This window comes from Mytilus galloprovincialis, chromosome 13, assembly GCF_965363235.1.
Source record: "Mytilus galloprovincialis chromosome 13, xbMytGall1.hap1.1, whole genome shotgun sequence".
In the NCBI taxonomy this organism is placed as follows: Eukaryota; Metazoa; Mollusca; class Bivalvia; order Mytilida; family Mytilidae; genus Mytilus; species Mytilus galloprovincialis.
Window position 1 is genome coordinate 53,969,212 of NC_134850.1, and position 12,204 is coordinate 53,981,415.

At 32.2% G+C, this 12,204-nt stretch overlaps 2 protein-coding genes across 6 annotated transcripts in view; one reads left to right on the forward strand and one right to left on the reverse strand.

Annotated features, from left to right (window-relative positions):
* Positions 1-428: 428 nt before the first annotated feature.
* Positions 429-11,277, reverse strand: LOC143056510 (urease accessory protein UreG-like). Of its 3 annotated transcripts, none has more exons than XM_076229589.1 (7): positions 11,162-11,277; positions 9,266-9,371; positions 7,888-8,039; positions 3,956-4,080; positions 2,700-2,796; positions 1,429-1,680; positions 429-904 (listed from the first exon to the last, which is right to left on the reverse strand). In XM_076229589.1, the coding sequence occupies exons 2-7, from the start codon at positions 9,297-9,299 to the stop codon at positions 767-769; spliced, it is 798 nt and encodes a 265-aa protein (XP_076085704.1). In that variant the 5' UTR covers positions 9,300-9,371; positions 11,162-11,277; the 3' UTR covers positions 429-766. The 3 variants fall into 3 exon arrangements, with proteins under 3 accessions (XP_076085704.1, XP_076085703.1, XP_076085705.1); XM_076229588.1 differs by having other exon boundaries at positions 11,060-11,191; XM_076229590.1 differs by lacking the exon at positions 11,162-11,277 and adding an exon at positions 11,090-11,111.
* Positions 11,221-12,204, forward strand: part of LOC143056507 (urease subunit alpha-like) — a 30,987-nt gene continuing 30,003 nt past the window's right edge. Inside the window, exon 1 of one of the 3 annotated variants that reach the window (XM_076229579.1) lies at positions 11,221-11,366. The gene's annotated coding sequence lies outside the window, so the exon portion shown is untranslated. The remainder of the gene's footprint in view (positions 11,367-12,204) is intronic. The other 2 variants (XM_076229584.1, XM_076229580.1) reach the window with 2 other exon arrangements.

Genomic DNA, 12,204 nt, shown 5'->3' on the forward strand with positions numbered 1-12,204 from the left:
TCGATATTCTGGTCGTGTCAATTGCGTCTAGATATGAGGTTTGAAAAGTATAACGATGACACACACAATGCTAACTCAGTAATGCAACTGATCTCACTTCTTTAGATCTATGGCTATTGGAATTATTTCCAAGCAGGATTTTTTATTTGCACCTCCAAATATGTAGTAATCGGTATTATTTGCACCTATACATGTGTGAGACAATCAGTATTATTTGTACCTCGACTTATGCATTTATCGGTATTATCTGCACCTTGATACCTGCGATAATCAGTATTTTTGCACTTCGACTTATGCGATAATCGGTATGACACGGTCATATGCAAAAGCATTTTACTCCTTGCATGCAAGTTTCGTCTTCTATGAGATATTTTTCTAAAGATGGATCTTAATCTGCAGTTAAATATATGCCCGTCTAAAACAAAGGCTTTCATTGAATACAGATTTATATCTACATAACAGTACTAATAGTATAAACAAACATTAACATAATAATTCAATGTCCTTTATAGATCAAGAAGACGTCATATACCACTTTGTATTGTCCTATATATTTTCCTTCATCTTCTTACAGAGAAATGTTAGCTTTATGCGAAATAAATTCCACGCTGTTAACATGAATACACTTGTTCAATTCCGTTTTGCGTCAAGGCTAGTCTACTCTCAATCAATTATCATTTTATCTCTCTTTTACAATTTCACTCTTTTGTACTTTCCCCATCAATAACTTCATTAATACATGTATAAAGTAACATCGTACAACTATTTAAGTTGATTTCTTGACGCTCTGTTTATATGCTGTCATTATAAGGTCGCATATCTCTGGAATTCCAACCATGTTTTTAGCCTGAGTAAATAAAGTTGGGCCGCTTTGTCTCATCATAGCTGCATCCCTTTCCATTACCTAAAATATCCGTCAAAAAAATTATATCAGCTACATGTAATATATTGAGTACACGACAACACTTCTTCTATGATTGCATCGTGCATTCACCGTACATTGATCGTGCGTGTTTCGTGCATGTGATCAGTTTAAATTTTAGAAGATCTGCAAATCCTTTATAAATAGAGATTATGGCAAGTTGTTTTGACATATATCTTATTAATGACTAAAAGCAAATATAAGAATCTTTTTTGTTTGCCTTTGTTTACAGCAATTGAATGTCCCTAGAACCAACCTGTCTTAAGTATTGTTCATATGCTAAAAAGCAGGACAAAAAAAAAACAGGGTAAAAAGATGACATATAAATTTGAAATAATTTTAGAACGCATTTACGTAGAGTTTATATTTTAAACAAGCCATGAGATGAACCAACACAGATCCACTATATTACCAAGTATGACAAATACTGACCCTGTTAATAAACTTAAAGTGTTTAATTGTAAATTTTATACTTTTATTTTTAGAATTTTCTTTTTTATACTTACTTTTAGATCAGCTCCCACGGCTTCAGCGAGATCTGTTTTATTTACCACTAACAAGTCACTCTGTGTAATGCCTGGTCCACCTTTTCTAGGAATCTTGTCACCCCCTGCTACATCGATTATATAAATAATATAATCCGCTAATTCTCGGCTAAAATTCGCTGCCAGATTATCACCCCCTGATTCTATTATAACTACTTCCGGGTCAAACTTTCTCGTGAGATCTCGGACTTCCGCCATATTTAAAGAATAGTCCTACAAATATATATGTAAAGAAAATAATATCTTGTTCATATACATGTACGTTTGAATTAATTAAACACGAGATTGCAAGGCTCATATAAAGCCAAGTGTTTAAAAGTGTTAACTGAAAGGCCAGAAATAAACTACAATTGAAAAAAGTCCAATAAAGAGAATTTAAAAATTCCTCACGAAGACCCCAATAAATACGAAAAAATCGATTATAGGAAAGGTCTGTCTTGATTATTGATTAGTATTTATTAAACATACAGTGGCAAATATTTCATACATTAATGAAGAAGGACGCTATTGTGGATACAAATAAAACTCAGCTATGGACATCTTAGATACACAACTTCTGTATGATAGCGCCTGCATAACTTTTTGAGATATATTTTAAAATTACGAACAGAAAATAAAGAGTTTCCTTGCGTATCTGCGGAACCATACCTCTTATGTCTTATTTATATTTTTTGAAATTATAAACAAAATATTACAAGAAACCAAGCACTACGTATCCATGTGAAATTGTCATAAAATATCCTTGTAAGGAGCAGTATTCTTATAAAAAGAAAATCCTGATAGAAATACAAATGTATTTGACTTGCATTACCTCCCTTTTTACAAGATACATTTTTGTATTCGGGAATCAAAATGTTCTCGATTCGCGCATATAAAATGTTATTTTTTTTTGTGTGTGTTGCGTCGTCCATCTATAGCAATATATAGAAAGAAACAAATGTTAAATGTATCAAAGACATGTTCATTGTCCTAGACTTATAATTGACACTTCCAAAATTGATGCTCATTGCTTTTAATTCTAGCATAGGAACAAAAGCATAAAACATTGCATCATGTGACAGAAACAACCACGGAGAAGAGATGAAAAAAGCAATAAAAGCGCTGTTCGTATGCTTCATAATTTATTTTTTTTTGCTGCGCATTTTCTGATTTTTTATTATCGATGGATACCCCATATCCTTTATCTTATATTATACAAAGTATATCATGTATATAGCCAATGAATTATATACCTCTCTAATGGCAGCATGTGGACATCCACCAGTTTCAACTGCTGTCATTCTTTCCTCAGGTAAAGCTTTATTTCTCACTAAAAATTCCCAGTCCTCCCTGAAAGTATTTATACATTTTGAAAATGTTTTTGTTTTCTTCAGAAAATCAACATCGCTTATAACGTTGTGAACATCTTTTACCGGCAATATCATGTAAAACTAATATGTGTCTTGAACAATTTAAACTAACATGAGTCTCGAACAATTTAAACTAACATGTGTCTCGAACAATTTAAACTAACATGTGTCTCGAACAATTCAAACTGACATGTGTCTCAAACAATTTAAACTAATATAATTCTTGAACAATCAAAACTAACATAATTATGTCGGACAATTAAAACTGTTTTATATATGTGTCTCGAACAATTAAATCGTACACGTGTCTCGAACAATTAAGACTAACACGTGTCTCGAACAATTAAAACTAATATGTCACCGTTGTGTCTTGAACAATTAAAACTAATATGTGTCTCGAACAGTCAAAACTATACAATGTACACTGATCTTGTAGATATTGTTCTTTTTAATCGATTTATTTAAAAAAAACCAGGTTTCTTTGGTTTTCGATTGATACTTATTTACCAAGAACACGAATTCTCCTTATAGTTTTATTGTCGCGTACGTATGTGTTAAAAAAAAGAAAACTTGAAAAATGTGTGCGTAATAGAAATATATACAAACTGTTTGTTGTCTCGTTTGATTAAAGACATTTTTTTTACATAAATAACATATTATACTTGTCACGATTAACATTGTGACATTAATTGTTTTCTTTTCGACCGATTTCCGTTTATGTTTACTGGTGATGTTATAATTGTCGGAAACTGTTATAATATGTGATACGTACAGGGACAGAATTAATTATAATACATACATGTATTATGTGTCTCTGAAGTACTGAAGTATTTAAATTATACAATAATTCCTTCATGTTCATTATGTTCTTATTCTATCATGTTATAAACTGTAGAAACTCCAGAAATTGAAGCCTCCCACAAACAGACTGCCATACCAGTGAGAAGTTTAGCTAACTATAAACTCAGGTTTAATACACCATTTTCAACACTAGGAAATGGTTGTACAAAGTCAGGAATATGAAAGTTGTTTTCATTCATTTGATGTGTTTCAGCTTTTGGTTTGCCATACGTGTCCTCACCCCACAGGGCCACTTAACCCTACAGTAAAGGCTCCCTGTAACAGGCGGGTATACATACCTTGTAAATATATCATTAGTAACAACACATATACTATGTTTATCTCTAAGATGTTTACATATGGCAAGAACTGTGGCAGTTTTTCCCGACCCCACCGGGCCACCTATTCCTACTGTAAAGGCTCTCTGCAACAAAAGAACTTGTTTAGAATGGTACGTCTAAGCTAAATTAACGAGAATATAGAACGCAGACATGTCTTCAGCTTTTTTTTCCAATTCGCCTTTTCACAATCTAAAGGACGATTGTATCATTGTTCATACAACAACATGAAACAATGTTACGTCATTGGCTGGATTTCACGTTTTTAAACAAATCACAACTTTTTGGTGAACGTTTTTTGAAAATGTTACACAGAATTCATTAGATTCGTAAACGGCGTATTGATAATGTGATACATGCATAATTGAAAGGAACTAGATTTGGCAATTCTTTTAACTTCTTATTGGTCATATAACTCATGAGGAAGGCCGTACGGTGACCTATAATTTTTATGTGTCATTTTGGTCTCTTGTGGAGAGTTGTCTCATTGGCAATCATACCACATCTTTTTATATTTATTTATATATCAGGACTCCATTCAACTAATGTGTTTGAGCTTTTGATTTTGCTTTTTGTTAGGGGACTTTCCGAATTTTTTGAATTTTCCTTGAAGTTCCGTATTATTGTTTTTTTTTTGTTTTTTTTTTTTAAGTTTTATAATTATTGACTTTCAATTGTTTTTTAGTGTTGAGGATGTGTAGGTTAATTCAGAAAATCGTTTTCGACGCCCACTATTTATAAATTATCTTGTTATCTAATGCAGTAAAACCTAACCCCATCGGGACTGGTTAATAGCTTGAGAAGATAGTTTATTGTTCGGCCTTTGCATACAATTTTTCTTTCATCTTATACAGGTTTTCTGTTTACGCAAGGTCCTCTAGTAAATTTTTTGATTACAAAAAAAGGTTTATGTTTAATCCTGGATACAGCGAACGTGTGTCTTATATATATATATATAATAAAAACTATAACACAAATTCCAATACGTTTCGGCCATTACGGCCTTCTTCATTGGAATAAATTACAACATTGAAACAACAATTACATTGCTTGGATACATTACGTTATAATAACTTTTATGACGTTCATTTGCCGCGTTTTTCGCTTTTTTAATATAAACATTTTTATTATCGTTCATACATTGTGTTGAGTCCTTCAGGTTCTAAAGTTTTTAATTTTTTTTTATCCAAAAGGCTTCTTTAGTTTTTCTGTAAGTTTCTGTCCCAAATACTCTTTCTATGGCGGTAACTTTTAAATTTGTCATTGAATGATTCTTCTGAATGAAATGGTTGGCTACTGGATCTTCTGTTTTCTTTGTTCGTATTTTTGAAAAGTTCAATAGCATTCGTTGATATAGTGTATTACCCGTTTGTCCTACATATAGAACTTTTTCACATTTTGTACAATTGATTGCATATACCACGCCTAAGGTTTTACAATTTATTTGTTATATGAGAAAACTATGAGAAGATGGACAGGACATAAACATGTTTTGTTATAACTTGCCAATATATGACATGTATTCTTGTTTCAGAAACATGTCTAATGCATGTCAAGAACATTTGTCATCATAAACATGTTATTTTGTTTTGTTATAACAAATGAGCCTCCAGCTTATTATAACATTTTGATTGAAATTAGATTCAAAACTCTAATAATACAATGATCCTCTGAACCAAAGGTTCCATGTACTTTTAGTACTACTTTTTAAAAGCAGTTGAAGTAAACATTTGAAATATATTTAAAACTGGCGCCATTTTGATATCGGTGTGGTTATAAAATATCTTTCCCACAGTTCAGTGTAAAAGCCACAATTTTCTATCCAACTTACCCAGTGGCGGATCCAGAACATTGTGAAGAAAGGGGGGGGGGGGGGGGGGTTCTAACCTGAGTGGGCCGCTCCATTCACGCTTCAGTGATTCCCTATACAATCAACCATTTTTTCCACGAAAAGGGGGGGGGGGGGGCTTAGGCCCCTAGGCCATCCCCTGGATCCGCCTATGTAACCCCTGTTATGACATCACATGGTTAACATAAAGACTGTAATGTGTTTGGAAGGGACTAGTTTTCTTTTCCAGAGCACTAGGGTTCATCTCACGTTTGAATGGGTTTATGTGTAGTTTTTCCGTGTTGTATTTTACACGCGATTCCTGTTTTATTTAATGTCTCCTTTCTCTTTTTATATTTTCTGCCCCAATATTCTTATGAAAATGAGAATGGAAATAATAAATGTCACCAAAGGGTCTTCAACAAAGCGAGACAATCCCGCACCCGGAGATGGTCTTCATTTAAAAAAAATATTTATTAATTCAGATAACTTGCCTTTTATTAATTAACATGTTTTGATCATTTAAATAAAATAAGAGAGGATAATGAATAATGTGCATCCTGTCCATCTTCTCATAGTTTTCTCATATAAAAAAAGTTCATATTCAGGTTCATAAAGTAGTGATTTAAGTTTTTAAGTTCGTCAGTAAGTTATGCAAAGATCATCTTACTATGCGTGATCAATGTCGTGTATTATCATTTGTAAAAAATATACATACATTTCAAAATTAAAAAAACAAATATGTACCACAATATAATCATAGAAACAATTTAAACTATCATACATGCTGAAACGGAAAAGCTTTAGTGTTTCTGCAATATATTGAACTATAATAGAAATTGCCAATATAATCGTTTACTATATTCCCTCCTTTAGATAACATTTTAAAGTTATTTGTCGCCATGAATTCTAATTTCATAATGTCACATTTATTTGTTACTAATCATAATATATTCATTTTGTCATATATATTGTTTATACATGTAGCAAGTTTATTATTACTAATGACCTCTTGGACATGACTGTGTTTGAGTGTTTTTAAATAAATCTTGAAAACTTAATTGAGGTTTTCACAATAAAATAGAACGAAATGAGGCCATTTTGATGTATAGTATATTACTTAACATGTTCAAGTTCGAGCAACACGAGGGGTTCCTTGTTAATGATGTATATTAGTTAAAAATAATGATATGGGAATATTTTGTCAAATGTCTTCTTTTAATTCATATATCCGTTCCTGTTATGTAAGAAAACCTGAAGGAGATGTAGTATAATTGCCAATCATGAGATAATTATCCAACAGAGTTCAAATGATGCGAATTTAAGCAATAATGGAATACATAAGTATGTATTCAGGTGAAATGTAAAAAAAATAGGAATTTAAAATTGATACTATAAATTGGTTAAGGAACAAAATAAAGCAAAAAATATTGAAAGGTCATGGAACTCCTTTTCGAGATATTAAATTAAAAAAAAATATATGGAGGGAAAAGGCTGACGAAGACTTTTACCTAATATTTTAATATTGGTCAAAGGTATAACTACTGTTCTAACATACCATATAACCAACAAAGGGGAACTTTTAATGAAGGCCTCCGTCTCTTTATAAATAATAAAGCGGGAACGGTATCGTGAATGTAAAAACACCGAATAGTTTCGATATAAGCGTTTAACTTAGTGACATGGGAAGATTTAACTTTTTCAAAAAATGTGATACGTTCATAAATTTCGATTTTTAAAGCTCATTAGAGCTTGTGTTACTTTGTTTGCAATGTATCGACGATAAATAAAACTTTGATTAATTTTGATAATATTTTTTCTCGTTTGGAATAATCTACAAGAAATACATGTTGATTATTTGATCTTTCTACTCCCGCCCCCTATTTCTCTGTTGTTCTGTCAAAGAAAGCAACGTCGCTAGTTTACGAGATTGAGTCTGAAATCATACTCCACAAATAACAAAAAACCTGCCGGTACAGTCGGAAATGCCAGAAACATATATTGTATTATACATACATGTATGTCTCTTAAAGGACCACGTACAAACTTATAATTTGAAAATCACCTGTTTCCAGTCCGTACGATATAAAGGTTGGTCTCGACTTGAAAACGTTCCTGGATTTTCCATTATCTCATGGGTGTGTCCGTGTTCGTGGTGGTCCCCATGTTGATGACCGCTAGTGTGTAAGTTCACATGTTCGTCACTGATCGGACCAGCTGTGAATAAGGTTATATATTACATCATTGATCGGGCCAGCTGTGAATAAGGTTATATATTACATCATTGATCGGACCAGCTGTGTATAAGTTTTCTTATTACATCATAAGAAGTAATGAAGTGAACATACAGTAAACTATGTATTATATATTAGAAATTTACTATTTTTTAAGCAAAACGATAACATTCATCAAAATTCGTCACAGAGACCGTTGTTTTTCCTGTTTGAATGGTTTTACACTATTCATTTTTGGAACCTTTTATAGCTTTCTGTTCGATGTGAGCCAAGGCTTTGTATTGAAGACCGTACTTTGACCTATAATTATAGTTTACTTGTATAAATTGTTACTTTGATGGAGGGTTGTCTCATTGCCACTCATATTACATCTTCTTATAGCTATAAAGAGTGGGAGAAAATATAATTCGGAAAGTAAACAATAGCTTGAGGACACTGATTAAAACACTGATCTTGTGGCCAAGCTTTGCTTCCAATGATCTATAAACACTCCGTTCTACTTTCTGTATTCAAGAACTTTCGGGATCCTCTAGTTTTGTTGGATTAAAATCCGCCTTCCAAAATTTGCAGGAATACATTTCATTGGCTGAAGTTATAATCATCGTGACAGATAGTAAAACGGAAGGTTGACAGAGCTTAGACACAGGATCTGTATTTAAATCAGATTGGACCGTATCTATAATTTGTCAGTTCAGATATAATTGTATCAACTGTTTGTAAAGTGTTTTTTTAAATAATAAGAGACTGAACTTTTTCTATTTTCTGAAGCAACTATAAAAGAGAAGATGTGGTATGATTGCCAATGAGACAACTCTCCACAAGGGACCAAATGACACAGAAAGAAAACTGTTTTGTTCGTATGCATTCTCTGTTATCCTTTTATAGGAATAATCATTTATATTTATATGTTGCTACGCAGGCTCATTGTTTTCTTTCCGCGCGAAAATTCATTTTTACATTTGCCCCCCCCCCTTTTTTCCACTGTTCCGAAAATCAAAAGATCGTCCCCTTAATTGTTTCCATGCACTTTTCTTTATTTACATTCTCTTCCACCTGGGTGGAGAAACCTTTAAAAATCCGTCTGATGTGGAAATTCTACATGTGCATATAAAACGTTTGTGTATTGTACTACATTAAACGAGTAACACTATTCGCTTTGTGAACTATAATGCTGTCAATGCTAGATGATTGTTTACCATGTTTACCAACCTTTGAGAAAGTTGACTCTATCGTTTGACTCCATGATGACGGTCTACAGACTAGGAATGCAATGAAACTTGTGTCTTATCGTTATCTTTTTTCTTGTTCTGCAATCCTAAGCACGAAGATAACAGTATATAAATTATTAATAATTAAAAAAAAAAAAAACAAATTACAATCATCGACAATTAAAATTATAACTTTCTGCTTTATATTCGCCCCTTTACATCTTTCAGTGCCACTACTTGTGTAACATAGTACGGACAGGTGACTGAAATGTAGGCAATGGTGTGCAATAACAGAATAGAATAACAGTAGAATATAGATGAAATAAGCCTACGACTCAAATGGTCCATATTCTGGTGTAAAGATTTAAACACAGCACGGCGTTTTAATCCCCAAACTAAGATCGCGAGGGCAGATTCCCGGGGACAGATATATGAAGGAGTCAAGGGCGTCCGTGCTCCCTTGGGAAGCTATATATAAGGTAAATTCATCAAATTTCAACATTTCCCACTCTAAACGTTGCCTCATTATGACCCCCTTTTTCATTACCAGGTATCTTCAACTGTATTGTAAAAACAATAATAAGGTAAGGCTTTTTTCTAAGTATACTGCTTACTTCAAAGCACAAAGCGTGTTCAGTATAAAACTACATATATATATAAGACTTTCCATCCATGTAACAATTAATTTAAAAAAGTATTTACCATTAAGTACATGTATGTATATTCACTATTTTAAATGAAGGCATATTGTTTTCCTCGTTCTTTTTCAACCACAAAACACCAAGACAGTAAAACCATCAACTTATAATAAAGTACTAGTCTACAATTTCTATGCACTGCGGCATTCACTAATAAAATATAAACGTTTCTGACAAAACACACATCATCCAGTACTTGAATCATAGAGCAGTTACGGATCCAGGGGGAGGGGGTTCGGGTATTAACCCCCCTTTTTGACGATAAATGCATTTGAATCGGGATATACTTGGAAAATAAACAAAATAGCGAAAAGAAAAATTGTAACAAAATAGGGTCGAAGAAAAAATACACAAAATAGCGATCATAATATTCAAGCTATGCTAAAAATATATTTTCATTTTTATTTTCTAACCATTGTTATAATTTGTTAAAAATAAAGTGTAATTTTGTTTGGCAAACAGACCTTGTAATATCAGTTACTTGAAAGATAGATGGTCAGATATTATTATTTAAAACCATTGTAAAAAGTTATTTATACATAATTTTATGAAATGACCTATCGTTCGTTCACCCCTATGACCTATATGTCAATAACCTAGTTTGACTCTACATTTAACCTTACCGCCAGCATAATCCAGATTATATCAGTAAAAAATAAAATGTTTTAAAATTAAGAGCCACGCATATCGCATAATATTTCACGTGACCAAAATAACATTCAATAAAACCAAGTGATATATAATATATTGCATGCGCGTAAGTAGTGTCTAATTCTATTTATATCCTTTTGTCAACGATCAGGAGTATAAAATCGATTTCTTTGTAGCATGAATACATCACATTTATAGCACAGTGCTATTTATAGGATGTCATGATTCAATAAATAACATTAAAACCATGGGATATACATAGATGATCAAGCCTTCATTTCTTTATTGACAGCATTACTTAAAATATTAATTTTAAAAAAAAATTCAGACACCAAAACTTTCGTTATATTGGTCTAAAAGCACGTTTAAATTTCTTGATTATATATGCATATCCTATTTTTTAACATCAAAATGTGATTTAAAAAAAAATGTAAAATGTATCTTACCTTACTACACGGTCTTAACAAACTCCTTACCAATTAGATTAACTTGTACTTTTGGTATCTTCAGTTCACGTGTGGAAACTATAAGTTACATAAGTTACTTACGGTTCGATGAACTCAGGTGAACTGAAGTCTCCAATGATTTAACGTCTTCTCAAACTGTACACACCACAATTAAGTGATTATATACTGTGGAAATATCATAAACGACAAATTTTAAGAACAAAATATATTAATCGATTGTATCGTACATTGTACATTGCGGTGATATTAACTTGTCCTGAAGGACGGAAGAAGATTCAGCGGTAAGGTAAGGTTGCAATGTGTTTTCTTGTCTTTGGCTGCATGTTCCGATGAATTTTCGTTAATAGGTAAAGGGGTATAATTGCAAAAGGTATTTAATAATCTTTGTCAGGCAATATTTCTTTTTGGCCAAATGGGCCAATTGGGCATTTCTCATCACTTTGTGTCCGTCGTCCGTTAACTTTAAAAAAAATCTTTTTCTCGGAATCTACTTGGCCAACTTTAACCAAATACAGTATTTGGCTAATATCTCTGAAACTAAATCATTTAGAAAGCTAATAAGACAAGCATAGACTGAATATTTAGTATTTAGTAATTTTAAGTAATTTTTGCAGCTTTGGGTTTTTATCTTGAATATCAATACAGATAGAGATAAACTGTAAACAGCAATAATGTACAGCAAAGTAGGATCTACAAATAAATCAACATGACCAAAATTGTCAATTGACCCCCTTAGGAGTTATAACCCATATGTATTTATTGTCTTATTGATCATATTTTTTTATATAGTATATGGCTTTCCATGCACTATGAAATGCTATGTATACCTGAATGACTTAATTGTAGATTTTATAGTTATCCCACGATGACGCGGTGTGTCAGTGTAAGATCACCCCGATGGCCGGAGGCATTAAACTAAGCATTAAATAAACTATAAATTTTTAAAAATATTTCAGACACCAAAACTTTCGTTATATTGGTCTAAAAGCACGTTTAAATTTCTTGATTATACATGCATATCCTATTTGTTAACATCAAAATGCACGTGATTGATTCATTGGTCGATTCATCAGTTCATGTTAGAATGGAATAACCTTCACTTTAAAGATGTAAAATGTATCTTA

Bases quoted from the DNA above. Each gene is read 5' to 3' on its own strand.
- LOC143056510 (XM_076229589.1), bottom strand. From the start codon at position 9,299: ATGGAGTCAAACGATAGAGTCAACTTTCTCAAAG. The intron at 1,681-2,699 runs GTATATAATTCA...ATATATTTGTAG, and splicing joins CACATGCTGCCATTAGAGAG to GACTATTCTTTAAATATGGC. The intron at 905-1,428 runs GTAAGTATAAAA...CGGATATTTTAG, and splicing joins CCGTGGGAGCTGATCTAAAA to GTAATGGAAAGGGATGCAGC.